At 37.3% G+C, this 19,383-nt stretch overlaps 2 protein-coding genes across 7 annotated transcripts in view; one reads left to right on the forward strand and one right to left on the reverse strand.

Annotated features, from left to right (window-relative positions):
• Positions 1-1,996: 1,996 nt before the first annotated feature.
• Positions 1,997-15,648, forward strand: pigm (phosphatidylinositol glycan anchor biosynthesis, class M). Its single transcript, XM_083529982.1, has 5 exons — positions 1,997-2,371; positions 3,769-4,295; positions 6,551-6,809; positions 11,797-11,898; positions 15,438-15,648. Exons 1-5 carry the CDS (start codon positions 2,087-2,089, stop codon positions 15,606-15,608), a joined length of 1,344 nt encoding a protein of 447 aa, XP_083386108.1. The 5' UTR covers positions 1,997-2,086; the 3' UTR covers positions 15,609-15,648.
• A 1,578-nt stretch (positions 15,649-17,226) lies between these two features.
• ahrra (aryl-hydrocarbon receptor repressor a) overlaps positions 17,227-19,383 on the reverse strand; it is a 29,384-nt gene continuing 27,227 nt past the window's right edge. For all 6 annotated transcript variants that reach the window (XM_083529936.1, XM_083529935.1, XM_083529940.1 and 3 more), the window contains exons 8-9: positions 19,169-19,371; positions 17,227-19,025 (exon numbers count right to left, since the gene is read on the reverse strand). In XM_083529936.1, coding sequence (XP_083386062.1) covers positions 17,969-19,025; positions 19,169-19,371 — 1,260 coding nt within the window. In that variant the 3' untranslated portion in view covers positions 17,227-17,968. The remainder of the gene's footprint in view (positions 19,026-19,168; positions 19,372-19,383) is intronic.

Genomic DNA, 19,383 nt, shown 5'->3' on the forward strand with positions numbered 1-19,383 from the left:
TTTAAGAATGTTGAGAGGGAAGACATGCAAAAGACATGCATTTATGATTTCCCAATATTTAGAAATAAATAGATAGAAAACATTACTTTGTAACCTGCTTAACTTTTAAGTACAATTAAAACATATAACCTTCCCGTGGGCTCACCACCTGCAGGAGGGACCGTAAGGGACGGTGCTGTGAGGATTGGGCAGCAGTCGAAGGCGGGGGCCTGCTTAGACTGCTGCCCCCGCGACCCGAATTACGGATAAGCGGGAGAAAATGAATGAATGAATGAATAAAACATATAAACAATTCCTTTTATAGTTCAATAGAGTTTAATGCCTAATACAGCTATTTAGGTTCTAAGCAACACTGGCTCTAGAGACATTAAACAGCTCTTAATTTAGTTCAGAATCTTGTTCCAAAAAAAGATTAGACATTCACTAATATTCTCTAAATTCATTTCAGTTTACATTATTTGCTGATAAACATCAAATAACATTATAATGTTAAATTAAAAAGGACACCCGTGTTAGTGAATGTTTCCATGTTTTTCCACATCTCGTGTATGTACATGGCGAGCCAAATCAAAGGTCACCATTTGCCTTAGTTTTGGCATTTCTGCTTTATACATATAAACAGTGCTATGCTTAGCCTCTGTGAGAAGTGATGTGAAAAACTTATGAGCAACCCGGTGAACAGTTGGAGCTGCTCAATACCGCTTTAAACTATATTTGTCATTGCCTGTCATCACACCTATCACATCACATTTGACACTTTTTATTATTTTCAGTGTTGGATAGTGTCATACTCACAATCTTGTGAACACAGGTTCTTCATTTCTATTTTTTTCCTGTTACTTATCCTGGCCCAACTTTCTTCTGGGCCCTAAGAAAATTATTTTTAATTTCAAAGAATAAAAAAAAATATATTTTTATATATATATATATATATATATATATATATATATATATATATATATATATATATATATATATATATATATATATATATATATATATATTTATATCAAATGGACATTTAGTGCAACCCAGATGAGGATGGGTTCCCTCTTGAGTCTGGTTCCTCTCAAGGTTTCTTCCTTATGCCATCTCAGGGAGTTTTTCCCTGCCTCAGTCGCCACCGGGTTGCTCATCAGGGACAAACTTTCACTTATAAAGAACATATTAATTTTTAATCACCACATTATCTGTGTAAAGCTGCTTTAAGACAATGTTCATTGTAAAGCCTTGTTTCAATATCCTGTCTACTGTGAATTATTTAATTGGATTATCTTCCAGAGCAATATTCTCCAATTTGCAGCACTGTTCTTCTTTTTGCCCCTTATACAAACCATAAAGTTCAGACTCTCCCAATTATTTCTGAGGTCTATAAGTATAGGTTTGTCTCTCTTTTTTTATTCCTTCAATTGTTTATGAAGTATAATTAAGCTAATCGTGATGACCAGACCATAGATCTTTGGACCCATTTGTAAATATTTTCATTTGTTGGTTTTATATCCCATTCATTTTTCTTCACCTACTTTGTTTTACTGGTGATGAAACTGGATTTTGGAGTGGAGGGATTCTGGTGTGTGAAAGTAAGAAAAGGGATGCCATGCAGAAGGCAGTTGGTTTTAACAGGTGAGTGGCAGGTTAAAGAAATGAAACTGAAAAACTGGAATTATGCAGCAAAAATTTTTTTAATATTTCAGTGTGTTTAAATACAACAAATACGTACAAATGGAAATACTTCAGTAAAGTACACATAAATGAACATACATCTACTTAAGTACAGTAAAAAAAATCTTTACTGTGCACCACTGGGTTGTCTGTAATCACTACTTAATCATTATCAATACTTGTTTCTTTAAATTAAATAGCATTGCATTTTTTCCATTGTGTTACCAAATGTTTATTTTGTCTTATATTTTTATTTAGTTCAATGCAAGTGTTTGTTCATTAGCAATGAGCCCTCCACCAACCTTAATAAGGTGTGATGACTTTTATTTTGGAAAATAATACCAGTTTTACCAGGAAGTAAACAATTGAACTGGTGTATCTTTTGAATTTTCGTAGTCTTCAGCAAGTATTGACGTGAAAATGAATGCATGTGGATGACAGGGGCGATGAGAATGATCCAGCGAGATTAAGACTGAGGATAAAGATTGAGGCTTCTGCTGATTATATTCCCTGGCAGACAGTCATCAGGTTATCAAGTGGCACCATGCTTCCAGTACAACTAATGACTTTCAGGAATCTGCACAGCGTCGCGTTTATTATACGTGTGATTTTGCTTGGCTTTGGGATTTATCAAGACAAAAACATGGTGGTCAAATACACTGACATCGACTATCACGTCTTTACAGACGCATCCAGACTTGTAACGCAGGTGAGATCTAACGAAACCAGACTCTGAAACCAGACTTCATGCCTTGAAATACTCAAACCTGTAACACCCTGGTTATTATGAGCATTTCAAAGCATAAAAATACACTGAACACCTATATAACACCCTAAAAGGTGACGTGAATAGCATTGATGATCTTGCTACATCGGCACCAGTCAGGGAGAGGGATATATTAGAGAGCAAGTGAACAATAAACAGACAGAGTAATGCTCAGTGATACATGTGAAGTTCATGAACAATCTTTAGAGGAACATCAACAACAGTTCAAGGTGTTGACTGTTGTGGGCTCCAAAATTTTCCAGATTTTAATCTGATCAAGCATCCATGGAATGTTTTTGGTCTCACAAATCCAATCCTTTAAGGTTCCCACCTCACAGCCTATGGGACTTAAAGGATCTGTTGTTTATATATTGGTGCCAGATTCAGTACCACAGTACACCTTAGAGTCCATGTCAGAAGGGGGACCTGCACAATATTAGTTTCAAAGAAGCTGTTTGGTGACTGTCTATACACCAAATATCTAAAGAAAATATCTGCAAATTGTTCTTTTTTTAGAATAAATTAAAACAAATTATTTAACTAATTAAATGTTTTTTCTAAATATCTGAGTAAAAAAAGATGTCATGAATTAATGTGTGTATTTATTTATATTTTTGATAAAAATGGTAAAAACAGAAATACGTGGTGCATTAATTGTGTTAATAACATCAGATAGATAGATAGATAGATAGATAGATAGATAGATAGATAGATAGATAGATAGATAGATAGATAGATAGTATCCCACAAAAGTAATTACACACTCATGTTTTATCATGGCATGATATGGTATGTCAGTGTCACATGTGAATGATAAAGCTCTTAAATATAGATGTGAAATCCACCCAGCCATATAACACATGCAGAGTTTCTATAGATGCATTATTTTTTTATTTTTACTCATTGAAGCCCTTATAATGCAGCTTGATCTTAAAGTATTTAGGATTTGGTATACTCTTCTGTGATCAAAGATTAATATTTATGTCGCTTTTCTGCAAATGCTCATGTACTGTGCACAGCTTAGCTGTCTATCAAAGAAGCGATAGCAAGCAATTCATCTATTGAGTCGATAAACAAATTTGAGATTTTGAAAATTGCACAATTGATTTAACTTCCCAAGTTGCTTAATAATTATGATTATCTTGCACCTTAACAATAATAATGCTAATAGAGTTCCTACTGCAAGCTGCTAATGTCTTTATACCTGCTCTATGAATATTTATAAATGGTTATCATTTACACTTGATACCCACACATCTTTGACACAAGAACAAAACATTTTATTCAGAAAGTAAATGCTTTAAAACAGTGTTTTGATTATAACTTTCCTGCTTTCATAGGGTGAGTCTCCATACAACAGGTCCACCTACCGGTATACACCACTTCTGGCGTGGATGTTATCACCTAATATCTACTTGACCTTTCACTTTGGGAAGCTGCTGTTTGTGATTTGTGATGTACTCTCCGGTGTCCTCATATACCACATACTGACCCTTCGAGGTTTATCCTGTGATGCAGCCTGTCATTTCACAGCACTTTGGCTTCTGAATCCTTTACCGATTGGTGTATCAACACGTGGGAATGCTGAAGCACTGTTGGCTATTTTGGTTCTATCCACTCTCCTGTGTTTGCAACTGAAGAGACATTTTACAGCAGCATGTCTATATGGTCTCTCTGTCCATATGAAAATATATACAGTAATATATGCCCTTCCCATTGCCCTTTTTATATCAAATCAAAAGGAGTTGAAGAATCGGTACAGAGGTGTTTCTACACTATTCCTTACCCTTTTTCATAAGGATCTGGTTCTATTTGCTGTTGTTGCAGGAGTGGTGTTTCTTGGACTGTTTTTGACTTTTTATTGCATGTAAGTTAAAATAATTTGTATAGAAATTAACCATATTTCTAAGATATTTGTACATTTTCCTCATTTTATTTTGACTGGCAACCACCAAAATTGCTTACATCTGTTTCATATATTAAGAACACTATATACACAAAATAGAAAGAATGCAATATTCAATCCAGTTCTAAAAGACAGCATTAGCTAGTAGTACAAATAACACAGTATCGACTTTGCAAAAGCAATGCAAGTTGCAATGGAATAGTAGAAAAACATAATCAAAAACTGGTTTGCATGTCCAGATATTGTTAGGAGCGTTTTATCAGTGGCAGAAACAAGAATTAATGTAACCTGAATGTCTATATTATCCTTATAGTTTATTGATGCTTTATGCTGTGCCTCTGTGTAAAAAGATTGTGTATGTGTGGAGTGGACAGTTAGATAGATAGAAGATGCAGTTCTAGTGTGTTAGTCAGTCTGATTATCCGGAAGGTTCCATGCCCATGGATGCAGGTTTTCATTCCACCCAAGCAGAAGCAACAACTAAGCCTACTGAAAGTCAAGATTAGCTTAATTATACAGGTGGAGTTAGGTGTGGCTTTTGTTTAATTAGAATGACACACCGCCCCTTTGTGGATCAGATTGAGCACTCCTGACAAGGTGGCTAACAAATCATTTTAAATTTTGAAGCTGGGTCATAGCTTTCTAAGCTTACTCGATAATCCTCAGAAGGGTACAAGAAGGAGGCAACAAGTAGTGTGTCAAGGCACCTTGACTTTTTTGCTCTTCTCAGAAAGTACAGCTTCTGGCTATAAATGCATATGAGACCCAGGGAACAAAACTGGATTCTCACTGGTCTACAGTAATTAAGACTAAAGCATTGTCATCACATTTAGACTACCAGAGACCAATGCTGATGATCTTGGTTTTTTTGGTGTTAAAAGTCAATTGCTCTCTAAACACTGTAGCGGTTCTGGAGCTTCTCTCTGTAGGTAAATTTTTTATTGCCAAAAATATGACTATTGTGGTTTCTGCAGTCATAATGATGTTTGTTGAAATTGTAAATACACCCATTCGGCACAGTACTTTTATAGTAGGACAGTTGTTATTATAACCAGTAAAGAACTAGATAGGCAAAATCTCGACAAAAATCTGGCTACATGATACTCATCACAATACAGGGGTTGTCGTATGAAATTTTCAATACAATGCAATAGCGTAAGCAAGGCGATATATTTCTTATTTTATAAATACGGTCGATTTTTAGGAAAAAAAGATCTATCTATCTATCTATCTATCTATCTATCTATCTATCTATCTATCTATCTATCTATCTATCTATCTATCTATCTATCTATCTATCTATCTATCTATCTATCTATCTATCTATCTATCTATCTATCTATCTATCTATCTATCTAGCGGTCGGGAAAAAAGCACAAAACGAAACAGCAGCTTGTATGAATTTTTTCATTATTAATATTGATATTGCTTTTTTGAGAATTGGTACAATATCGGCAAACAAAATATTGCGATACTTGCATGTATCGATATTTTCTTGCACCCTTATTATATACAATAAATGGGCAAAAGTATGTTGACACCATTACGTGTTGTTAAACACCGCATCCCAATTCCACGCATATTAATATGGAGTTGGTCCTCCTTTGCTGCTATTACAGCCTCCACAGTTCTAGGAAGATTTTGCTCTAGATTTTACAATGTGAGTGTGGGGATTTGGTTATTCATCTTAAAAGGATAAGTGAAATGAGCACTTGTGTAATATTGTTAAGACATGGCATTATGAGTTATACAGTTACACAACCATGCTATTAAAAAGAGCCCTCTCATAGTTTTAAACACACTGGGTGGGTGGCTTTTTATTTTTTAGGCTGTATCGGGTAACACTATATGCTACTGATTTGAAAGTATTTTAATATGTTAGGTGAAATCTAATTGGACAAAGGTTGCCTTGTTTTTACAATTATCATGTTGACAAACATGTTCATACAATCTCAGACAAAATTGAAGAAAGAAAATTGCGAGCTTCATTAGCTTCGTTAATCTTTATGACCAATTAGTTTCTTAATATTATTACCTAGAGGTCAAATTTACATGACCCTTGCATGTTTGTCTTCAGATGTCTTTAATTAATATCATTTATTTGGATAATATAATACCAGTATTTCTTACAAAAACTATTTTTGATTTAGACAATGTAGATCACTTGTTCTTATACCTGAGTATTAAAATTCTGTAAATTCTCTTTACATTTTTAGGTATGGCTGGGATTTCCTGCAAGAAACTTACCTGTACCACTTAACAAGGCGGGACATCCGGCATAATTTCTCCCCATACTTTTACATGTTTTACTTAACAGCGGAGAGTGAATGGAACTTTGTTCTGGGACTAGTGACTTTTCTTCCTCAGGTTATACTGTTGCTTCTTACCTCTCTGGCCTTCTATGAAGACTTGCCTCTCTGCTGCTTCCTCAACACAGCCCTTTTTGTCAGCTTCAACAAAGTCTGCACCTCTCAGGTAACACATGATAAATCATAATTTACCTTGAATTTACACAGCATACATGATATTTTATCCTTGAAATATGCTGATCCTTTTATTTGTTGTATATTGAATGGATTTGATTTTGAATAGATTTATTGCCCATTTTGTCCATCAACCTACAGTTAATTGACTTTAATCATGAATCTAAAATGTTTTTTGAGATTTTAAAACATTTTAAATAAAATTAAAAGAAAAAAAAATTGAAAGAAAAAGAAAATCTCTTATTCACAAAAGAGTTCATACCCTTTGTTTAGTACTTTTTTGAAGGCCATTTGATGGCAATAGCAAGCAGCAAGTTTTTCAGGATTTGTACAAGCTTTCCACCCTTGGATTTGGGCAATTTAATACATTTCTTCAGTCCAGACTGGATGGTGAGCATCTGTGAACTGTCATCTTCAGAATAATCTTATGCAGTTTAAGTCTGGCTTTGACTGGAGTTTTCTGAAGCGATTCTAGATTTCTTTTGGATGTTTAAGATCATTGTCATGTTGAAACTATTGCACCAGTCTAAGTTTGCCGACACTGTGAAAAAGGTGTTTTTTTTCCACGTATGTTTCTGGATTTGGCTTCAACCCTTCTTCCCCCATTGTTTACTAGTACCTGCTACTGAGAAGCACCCTAAAGCAAGCCATTAACCTGATTCATTGTAGGAATGGAAATTTCTTCAGACTTAGTGCTTGTTGTGCGCAAAAAGTAAAATTTTTTTATTGTTTTGCATTGTTTTAAAGATCACAAAATCTTACTTCTTGCCCGAGCCCTTTATTAACGACGTTATTAAGAGTGCCTTTTACTAAACATTGGCTTCCATCTTGCCACTCTTGCAGGGTCTCCTATCGCTGCACAGTATTTCTTTCTGAGTTACTGTTATTATGGGGTATTGTTGGAGAATTTTGTAATAAGGCTGTAACATAACAAAATGTGAAAAAAGTGAAGTGCTGTGAATACTTTCCAGATGCACTGTAAAAAGAATTACAACAATTTCCTATTATTCTACTACTTTTACTAATTCTACGCAATTTTGTTCTTACTCTGTAATTGGGACATGAATACATAATGGAATACCACACATTTACATTTTGAAATCTGTTTTATAAAGAGGTGTTGATTACGCTTCTACAACAACCCAGCCATTAGGGTTGCAAAAGTCAGTGCATTCTTAGTGCCGGTCCCAAGGCCAGATAAATGGGGAGGGTTTTCGTTAGGAAGGGCATCCAGTGTAAAACATGTGGCGAAACAAAAGCGGATCACAAACCAGAATTTCATACGTGATTGGTCGAGGCCTGTATTACCAACGACCGCCACAGGTATTGTTAGCCAACAGGGTACTAGTGGAAATTGGGCTGCTGTTAGCCGAAGGAGGAGTAGTAGAGGAGGAAGACATCTACACAGACAGCATTTAAAGGAGAAGTGTAGGAGAGTGGAAGTTAGGGTAGGCACTTTAAATGTTGGTACTATGACTGATAAAGGGAGAGTTAGCTGATATGATGGAGAGGAGAATGTTAGACATGTTGTGTGTTCAGGAGACCAAGTGGAAACGGAGTAAGGCCAGGAGCATTGGAGGTGGGTTTAAACTGTAAAGTAAGAGTTTAGTGGAGGTGAAGAGAGTTTCTGATGGGGGTGAAGAATGTGAAGCTGGAAGTTAAAGGGGTGATGATAAATGTCATCAGTGCCCATGTTTCACAAGTGGCTTGTGAGATGGAGGAGAAAGAAACATTCTGGAGTGAGTTGGATAAAGTGGTAGAAGGTGTACCTAAGAAAAAAAGATTAGTGATTGGGGCAGATTTTAATAGGCATGTTGGTGAAGGAAACAGACGTGATGAGGTTATGGGTAGGTATGGCTTTAAGGAGAGGAATTTGGAATGGCAGATGGTGGTAGATTTTGCTAAAAGGGTGGAAATGGCAGGGGTGAATACTTATTTTAAGATGAAGGAGGAGCATATGCTGACGTATAAGAGCAGAAGAAGTTGCACACAAGTGGACTATGTTCTATGTAGGGGATGCAACTCTGAATGGTATTGAAGACTGTAGGACAGCTACAAAGTTGCTTGGTGTGACATCTGAAAAGAAAAAGGAAGAAAAGAGACGTGGTGGTGGAATGAGGAAGTGCAGGAAATGCACGTGAGTAGGCAGGAGTACAAGGAGATGCAGCAGCTGGTAAAGAGGGATGTGGCAAAAGCCAAGGGAAAGGCTTACGAGGAGCTGTGTTAGAAGTTGAACACTAAGGAAGGAGAAAAGGATTTATACGGATTGGCCAGGCAGCTGGGAAGGATGTGCTGCAAGTTAGAACAATAAAGGTTGCAGATGGAAATGTGTTGACTAGTGAGGAGAGTGTGTTGCGAAGATGGAGGAAGTATTTTGAGCAGCTGATAAATAAGAAAAATGAATAAGAAAGAAGGTTGGATGATGTGGAGATGGTGAAGTAGGAAGTGGATAGAATTACTAAGGAGAAATTGAGAGGATGAAGAGTGGAAAGTTGGTTGGACCAGATGACATAATGGTAGAAGCATGGAGATGTTTAGGAGAGATTTTTACCAGATTGTTCAACAAAAATTTAGAAGGTGAGATGCCTGAGGAATGGAGAAGGAGTGTGCTGGTACAGGTTTTTAAGAATAAGGGAGATGTGCAAACCTGCAGTAACTGCGGGGGAATAAAGTTGATCAGTCACACCATGAAGCTATGGGAAAGAGTAGTGGAAGCCAGGCTGAGAGAAGATGTGACGGAGAAGAGTGATAGCAGTGATTTGTGATAAAAGGGTATGTGCAAGAGTGAAAGGGAAAGTTTATAGGACTGTGGTGAGACCTGCTATGTTGTATGGTTTAGAGACAGTGGCATTGAGTAAAAGACAGGAGGTGGAGCTGGAGGTAGCAGAGCTGAAGATGTTGAGATTTTCATTGGGAGTGACAGGGATAGAAAGAATTAGAAACAAGTTTATTAGAGGGGTCGTGTATGTAAGACTTTTTGGAAACAGGATGAGGGAGGCTAGATTGAGATAGTTTGGACATGTGCAGAGGAGGGACATGGGGTATGGATGGCCAAGGAGTAGGTTTATGAGATAACAGGATGGAGGTAACAGGATGGAAGGCCAAGGAGTAGGTTTATGGATGTGGTGAGTTGGTATAAAAGAGGCATATGTAGAGGACAGGGGGGTATGGAGACGGATGATCCCCTCTGACGACCTTTAATGGATGAAGCCGAAATAAGAAGATGATTACGATTCTATAACATCTTATCTCTGACTGAAGTTCTTGCTATAAGATACATTTTATGGACAAAAATAAAAGGACACTTGACCGTTGTTCTAATGGGGACTGTAATGTGTAATGAATTCGCATTCTAAATACATAGACATAAATATGGAGTTGGACCCAACCTTTGTAGCTTTCCACTTTTCTGTAAAGGCACAACATTTTGGAGTGCTTTTGTGTGAATTTAGATAGATCACTTTAGATAGAACTTTGTAATTTCTGCCCATTAATCCAGTAGATCATTTGTGAGGTCAGGCAATGATGATATTCCAATTCATCAAAAAAGGCATTCAATGGAGTGATGGTCAGGGCTCTGTGCGGGTCAGTCAAGTTCTTACACACCAAACCTATTGATTCATGTCTTTTTTGTGCACTGAAACACATTCATGTGGGTAAAGAAAGGGGCCAAACTGTTCTTACAAAGTTGGAAGCATACCATTGTCCAAAATGTCTTGGTAAGATTTCCCTTTAATGGAAGTAAGGGGTCTAATCCAACTCCTGAAAAACAAGTTCATACCATAATCCCTCCTCCACCAAACAATACAGTTGGCACAATGCAGTCCTGCAGGAAAAGTTCTCCTGGTATTCGCCAAACCCAGATTTGCTTATCAGACTGAAAAAAATGCGAAGCATGATTTGTCACTCCATAGAACAGGTTTCCTCTGCTCCAGAGTCCAGTGTCAGTATGCTTTACACCACTCCATCTGATGCTTGGCATTGTACTTGGTGATATAAGGCTTGCATGCAGCTGTTGCTGTTCTTAAACACGTCCACTATCCAATAATACCACTGGCAGCTGAACGTAGAATATCTTGCAGGGAAGAAACTACACAAACTGACTTCACAAGAGATGAAACTACACAAAGCTGGCATTCTACCACAGTACTACTTATTTCTGACCTTTTGATCTATTTTATCCCAGAGCAGTTTTCCAACCATTCAGCTGAAATACTTTACCATGCCTCTTGTAAAGTTTGCTAAAAGTGCTCTTTTTTGGTTGGATATTTTTTCTGGCGATCCAGTTCAGCCCAGAACGCGATTTAGATTTGGTGAGTGGGCAGGCCATTTCATGACAGATAAGTCTCCAGCAGACTGTTTGCTCTCTAAATATTGTTTACATAGCCTGAACATATGCTTCAGGTCATTGTCTGGTTCTATTTAAAAGTTTCAGTGTTCAGTTTTCCTTTCACACAGAAAGTGGTCAGGCAGTCTGGCAACACCTTCTCTCCTGTTCTTCTTCTCACATAAGCTCTTTTCTTAGGGGCAAAAATTGTTTCCTGTCCAAAGAAATTCTTCCCATCATTCACTGTCCAGTTCTTGTGCCTTTTTTTTGCATATAAACAAACTGAATATTCTTGTGTCTTAAAAACTATTAAAAACGGTTGTTTCCAAACTTTTGCCTAAACAACACTTGTGCTGTCTGAGTCCCTTTTGTATTTTGAATATCTTCAATAAGGACTTGAGGTCAGGGATGTGGTGGATCTTTAGCCTTTTGTGGTGACGGTATGCAAAATGGAAGAATTTACAATCCAAATTATAATCTCACTGGCAGCAAGATTTTTAATTCCAAAGGTTTATAGTGATGAAATAGTTGCAATTAAATGACTATTAACCACTGTTTTATTCAAAATCTATCTATTCATAACTACAAATGAATCGCCTCCAAACCTGCATGCATAGTAAAATCTATCAATTCTGCCCCTGTTTTGATGCAGTATTTTCTGTGGTACCTGTGTTTACTGCCTCTGGTCCTGCCACATCTGAGACTTACGATAAAGCAAGGGATTGGGCTACTGCTGTTGTGGTTCATTGGACAGGTATGAAATATATTTATGCTTTACATAAAAAAATTATGAAAAAAACCCCAGTTTCTATCATGTTAGCCTCCCTGCTGTTGTTGTTGTTGTGTGATAGAGAAGAGCAGGCTAATGGCATAAATTAGTGGGAAAATGTAGCTATTAAATAGATTTTACGTATCATGAGAGGGTCTCAGCCCAGAGACTGCACCACCATGGGGGCATGATACGCCGAAATGGCGGACGCATACACTTTTCGGGTGAATGAAGCCAACACTTTTTTTTAACCATACGGCTAGTGAACTGGATCCAAATAGTGGTGCTCACACCACGTTTAGAACACGGTGACCCACCAACGCCGGCGTTACGAATGGGCTTGGTGGGCAGTGTCTGGGTCTTAAAGAGTGAATCAACACTCCGGGAGAGATAGCTGGCTGAGCGTATACTTCAGCCCGGGGCATCGACCCGTAACCACGCACTTCCAGTCCCACTACGTTAGGGACTACGAAGAAGGTTGGCCGAAAACGGCTTAAGCCAGGACCTAGACACGTCGGTTTGGAAGAAAGGCAGACCCCGACACAGAGGTTGTGACGTAGGTGCAGTAAGCGCTTACGGGAACCAGCATGCCGCTCTGTAAAAGCACCCCCCTAAAGGATTTGCATGCACAGAATGTGTGCGGCGCAAAGAGCGCGGCGCAATATGCGCAGATCATGCAAAGAATGTGCAGAGTATCTGCACTAAATGTGCACAGAATGTGTGCAGCCCGCTCCCTCTGGAACCACCCTAACATGCTCCGTCCCAAGCAGCCTCATAAGCCAGCCACAACCTCCATAGCTCCTCAAGCCTAGCTCGCAAAGCCCCCTCCTAAGAGGAAGAGGGGCGGAGCTAAATGCTCTTGTCGCAGGGGAAAAAAACGAGAAGAAAGGCGTGCTTCTGAACCTGTGAGCGAGTGCTGGACCAAGCAGGTGAGTTTGAAGAAAGAGACAAGCCCGTCTCAGCGAGAACGGGGCCAAAACCGCCCATAGCTGTTTCGATACCAAATACAGACTACTGCCACCTGCTGGTTTTGGACAGTTATGTTCCCTCATGGTTAATTGCATCAGATTTTTTTTAAACACAAGCAACAAAAATTAATCATTGGCTTAAATAATGAACTTATTGCTAGTTTGTTATTTGGTTCTTATGATATGTAAAATGCATTTTTATTAGCAACATTTTCCCACTATTTTATGCCATTAGCCTGCTTAATTCTTATCATGCATACTTTATCTAGCCTTATATATTTCATTGGTTAAAAACATATCTTGCTATTTTGGATAAAGAATAACAATAACATTTGGAGAAAGAACATGAGTAACTTTTTGGAACTGTATTGTTTTTCCACCAACTGTAGTATAGGATACAGGTAGGTAGGGGTCTTAAAACCTAGTAACAAGTACACTGAATAGAGAGTTTTGTGGTGTGTAATAAATGTTTAATTGAATTAACCTTTTATTAATTAACTGATTTTTATGATGTGGGGTAGGCCAAACATATTGGCTAAATAAATAGTATCATATATCAGTCTTTGGCTGCCTAATTTCTAAATATTGGCATCGGCATCAGCCAGAGAAAAAGCCTCTAGTGAAAATAATTGAGAAAAATGACAGACATCGCTCGCTCTAATAACATGAATCCTTCAACCATCTGCACAATTCTAAAGAACAAGGACAAGAACATGGAACAGGTAAAGTCTGCTGTGCCAATTAGGTCAACAATATCAAAAATATTTTATTTATAGCATTTTTATGTTTGTACACTGAACAAAATTATAAACGCAACACTTTTGTTTTTGCCCCCATTTTTCATTAATGCTGAACTAAAATATCCAAGACTTTACACAAAAGGCTTATTTCTCTCAAATATTGTTCACAAATCTGTCTAAATCTGTATTAGTGAGCACCGAAAGAATCCATCCACCTCACAGGTGTGGCATATTAAGATGCTGATTAGACAGCATGATTATTGCACAGGTGTGCCTTAGGCTGGCCACAATAAAATGCCACTCTAAAATGTGCAGTTTTATAACACAGCACAATTTCTGTAAAGCTGCTTTGAGACAATGTCTGTTGTGAAAAGCGCTATATAAATAAACTTGACTTGACTTGACACAATGTCACACATGCCGCAAGATTTGGGGGAACGTGCAATTGGCATGCTGACTGCAGTTCATCATCGTAACCAACTTGAGTGTGAAAATGCTCACATTTGATAGCGTCTGGCACTTTAGAGAAGTGTTCTCTTCATGGATGAATCCTGGTTTTCACTGTACAGGGCAGATGGCAGACAGCTTGTATGGAGTCGTGCGGGTGAGCAGTTTTCTGATGTCAACGTTGTGGATTGAGTGGACCATAGTCGCGGTGGGGTTTTGGTATGGGCAGGCGTATGTTATGGACAACGAACACAGGTGCATTTAATTGATTGCATTGAGATACCGTGATGACATCCTGAGGCCCATTGTTGTGCCATTCTTTCACAACTATCACCTCATGTTGCAGCATGATAATGCACGACCCCATGTTGCAAGGATCTGTACACAATTCCTGGAAGCTAAAAACATCCCCGTTCTTGCATGGCTAGCATACTTACCGGACATGTCACCCATTGAGCATGTTTGGTATGCTCTGGATCGGCCTATACGACAGCGCGTTCCAGTTCCTGCTAATATCCAGCAACTTTGCACAGACATTGAAGAGGAGTGGACCAACATTCCACAGGCCACAATCAACAACCTGATCAACTCTATGCGAAGGACTCCACTGCGTGAGGCAAATGGTGGTCACACCAGATACTGACTGGTTTTCTGAACCCCTGGACCCCCAAATACAGTAAAACTGCACATTTTGGAGTAGCCTTTTATTGTGGCCAGCCTACGGCACACCTGTGCAATAATCATGCTGTCTAATCAGCATCTTAATATGCCACACACCTGTGAGGTGGATGGATTCTTTCGGCAAAGGAGAGGTACTCACTAACACAGATTTAGACAGATTTGTGAACAATATTTGAGAGAAATAGGCCTTTTGTGTGCATAGAAAAAGTCTTAGATCTTTGAGTTCAGCTCATAAAAATAAGGGCAAAAGTGTTGCATTTATAATTTTGCTCAGTTTATTTTTTGAACTACATTGTATATTTGTTCCAAAGGTGTATAAATCTCACTTTGTTGGATTTACGTAAGTAAACAAATTTCTGAATGTGCTCCCGGAACGGAACTCTGTGATTTATTGTATTATTATCATTATTATTATTATTCATTCATTCATTCATTAATAATGAATAATTTGGTAACTTAACTTTAATACTTTAAATATAAATGTCTTTCTTTAATAACTTTAAGGCCCTATACTCCTAATACAGGTTAATCAGCACACAATAATAATAAAAAAAAGTCCCAGCAATCAATAATTAAATTATTTATGTACACTTCTAATTGTTTGTTTACATGTTTCTTAAGAGTGGTATTTTGCATATACTAAAATGTGGTGAGTTTGACATCATCTTCCTTCATGTTACCTTTACAGGGCTTGTGGTTGGCACCAGCTTACTACTTGGAATTTGAAGGACGCAACTCATTTGTGTTTATATGGTTTGCTGGCCTGCTGTTTCTGATTATCAACTCGGTGGTAATGGTCCAGATTATCAACAATTACATACCAAAAACATTTGATAACCAACAAAAGAAAAGAAAATAAAGCCTGGAATGAAGATGATTAAATAAACAAATGATTTGTATTTTGTGTATGTTTCTTTTCTTAATTCTGCCTCAATTGTCTAGCAAAATGCCCTTAAACAGTACAAAGCAGGTACTTTGTTACAAGGCAGAATTACAGTTTCTTGTCTGTCTGCAGAATAAGCCAGAAGCACAGGTTATAAGGGTTTCCATTTGTTCTATATAATGTTTGTGTAATGGTATGTTTAGAGTTTAGAGATTACAACATGGGTGATTTTTCTTTCTTTCGTTTTTTGGATGAATAAAAGGTTTGATCTAATCAATTGCCCAAAAAATCCATATAATCTGCTCCATTAAATATTGGTATTCTTTTTTAGAATTTTCTTGGAAGACAAGAAAAATATTGACTAATATTATTTAGCATATAAATGCTATTGACTGATAAATATATAAAGCTTTTGCTGGAATTATTGAGGTTTGCAGAGGAGATGTGGATCTGATATGGATTATGTGTATGATTTACATATAATCCATATTATTTACACAGCCCAGGATAAAGACTATACACTCCCACACACGGTGGCAGCAGCAGATGGCGAGCGGCCACCAATAGCAGGTTTTACAGTTGATACATATGGAAGTCTACAGTATGTGCAGAGGGGTATCTTGTATGGCTCTTCAACATGTAAAGGCACAAGTGTTGCTTCAAAGCAAATGGGAGTGAGCCTGTGTAGTAAGGAACCTGCCTTAAAAGTGTGGAACTGGAGGTAGTATGTAAAAATCTTATTTTGTGATTTTAGTATAAGAACTATTCAAGGAAGCTCCATACTATTTGGCTGCTTTTGCCACTGAGATCTGGCAACTCTAGTCATAGTTCTTGTGTGTGTTTGTGGAGATTTGTGCTTATTCAGCCTCAAGGGCATTAATAAACTCAGAAACCGATATAGAGTTTTGCTAAGAACCACATTATGGCTGGAAGTCAGGTGTGCCAATACCTTTGTCCATACTGAGTTTATTGGGAATATTTCCCCACACCTAACTTAAAAAAAACAACAAAAATAAACAGTAAACAAGGATTTTCCATGAATTTTTTAATTCTATTCTGCATCATAAAGTGCATATTTATTAGGTCAAACATGAAAAATGGAAATTATGTAATTCCCCAAATATCCTGTTAGTACATCAGACTCCTTGTTTTTAATATTGATCTTTAGTAATTTAAGTCTAAAATATTAAAATGCACTATGACAACGTGTTACTTTTACTACATAATATCACATTTTATAAACAGCAGGTTTGAGCTCCACTTTACAGTAATATTTTGAGATTAGCTAGCTGCTTTGAAAGTGATATTTTTTACAGTCAAATTAGTCACTATAAAAATGCAAAAAAAAAAAAAACAGTTTGTCTTTCAATGGCTATTAAAGTTCTCCAGAACATTTACCTTGGTGTTAGCAAGTTAATGTAGCTTTTACTTGTCATTTGGCTCATCAGTCAGATTTGCTGAGGGGCCAAATTTCCTGTTTATGCTTGGTCCTGAATAAATTTGTAAACTATACATAAAGTAATGTGTTTGGAATATTTAACCTTTAACTAAAAAATTATTCAAACTATTTTAAATAAATAACATTCATACCAAATTACTTTTAAACTACTGTTTTTATTATCTTCAATGTAGGCTTTATCCTGTTATTCATAAAAGTAATATACCATAGATGGCAAGGCAGTCCATTGCAGGACATTATGCACACACAAGCTTATTAAATTTAGCATAGCCAATCCATGTCGGCATGTTATTTGTGAAGTGAAGAGAAACTGTAGCACATGGCCTACGCTACACCTGTTGCACCACTATGCCATTAAAATGCTATTAGTACCCCTTTGAGGTTTTGTTATTTTAAGGGGAGCATGCAATAAACAGTAACGAAAACATTTGGCAGCTAACATCAAGGTAATTCTTTCCCCTGCACTACTGTACACAGTTCAAATACCAAGAATCTGAACTAACAAATGCTACCAATTATGACATATGAGAGTTAGGTAACTATTCTTTCTTAATAATCTTATTTATAAATAATCTAATATCACAATTAAATCAAATCAGATCAAATATTCACTTAAAAGTGCCTAAAAACAAAAAAAAATAAACATGCAAATCCATCATAATATACAAATTCAATACAAACATGTATTCAATACAAAATAATCCTGCACCATATCTGAAAAATGTAAAGAACCTGTAACATTAAATGTCCTGTTTAATATTATCTTGGAGAAGTTGACCTTTGTTTTATAATAACCACAGTTTACTAAAAACTGTATTATCTTTGGTTGATTATATGATAACAGAGGTAGCCGTCATATGACAGACATTTGTGTACATTATTGCATAATAATATTTGGATTCACTTTGGGCTGCCCTAGATTCATTATGTAATTAGGCATCATATTCCATTGTCCACCATTCTGTTCATATTCCCCTTCATGCCAGGAAAAAGAATCCATAGGCTCACGTTTGATGGAATGAAGCAGTCCCTGTCCTTTGAATTGACAACCCGGTTTGTAATCCTGATGTATGAAGCCCTTGTTCTCCATAGCCCCAGCATTGTAATTGTCCATACAGTTAGCACTTTGGCTGCTACAGAGTGGGTGTAAGTGTCCCAGCCTCTGGGGACGGAGATATTCTGGATCTTTATCAAGGGCACACTTCAGAGGCTGTGCAGTTGCTCCTAAGGCATTTGGGTGCTGGCTGCTGTACAGTTGTCCATTACTTCGTGTGCTTTTTTGGCAGGGCATGTACTGTTCATAATAACTATCTTCTGCTTTCATTTGTAGGCCATCATAAAAGCTGTTATTATGCGCTTGATCTGTCCAAGCCTGTTCATAAAAGTCATGTTCGTTTTCAGCATCAGAGTCATGCTCTACTTTGATTGGTAACTCAGCTATCAGATGTGCATTATAGACTTGTCTTTGGCCTTCATAATAGGGATTTTCACTTTTGTTGCTGTCCATATAATTATTGTCCATGACTTCTTGGGATGGACGACTGGCAAAGATTTTTGGAATATAATGCTCCGGTGTGCTGTTGAGATACACTGGGGATATTTTGTAGGGCTTTCCATAGTGACTATGCTTGCTAACTCTACCACCACGTAAAAAGTTGACTCCATGACCACTAAAGATTGGACCATAAGAGCTTCTGGGAGTCCATGGTGTCTCTAAGTCATGGAGTTTCTGGCCACCTAAAGAGTCCTTGCAGACGTTCAGAGGCTCTATATTATTACTATTGTAATCCTCGTTCTTTAATTTGGCATTTGCTTTGGATAATGGTGCCCATGGTGTTTGGAGTAAGGTAGCTACAGGAGTGGAAGAATTCATAAAGATCGTTTCTTTGCCCTCATTTATCAATGAGTGCCTTCTGGAGTGCTCTTCTCTGTCACTGTAGGTGAGAAAGTTTTAAGCATTTTAAAATAGAGATTCATGTACATTATAAGGCACACACTGTTTAGTAAGAGAACATCTGTGTACCATAGCAGTGTGGTAAATTATGAAATAATTTAAGATGAGACAGTTAAGGCATACCTATGATCAATAATCATGTTACTGCCTGAGATTTTGTTCTTGCCCCTAATTATTGTGTTTTTCATCTTCATTTCTGTGATGGAGGACAAAAGCAGAGGCATGGCCACACAGAACAAAGCCAGCTGTGGGGGTAAAGAAGTGCCAGATGCCATCTTCTTCTTTTGTCCATACAAGAATTTTAGATGTCCCTGGAATTGCAAGGTCTTAAAAAAACA

Source organism: Silurus aristotelis (assembly GCF_946808225.1).
Source record: "Silurus aristotelis genome assembly, chromosome: 25".
Classification (NCBI taxonomy): Eukaryota; Metazoa; Chordata; class Actinopteri; order Siluriformes; family Siluridae; genus Silurus; species Silurus aristotelis.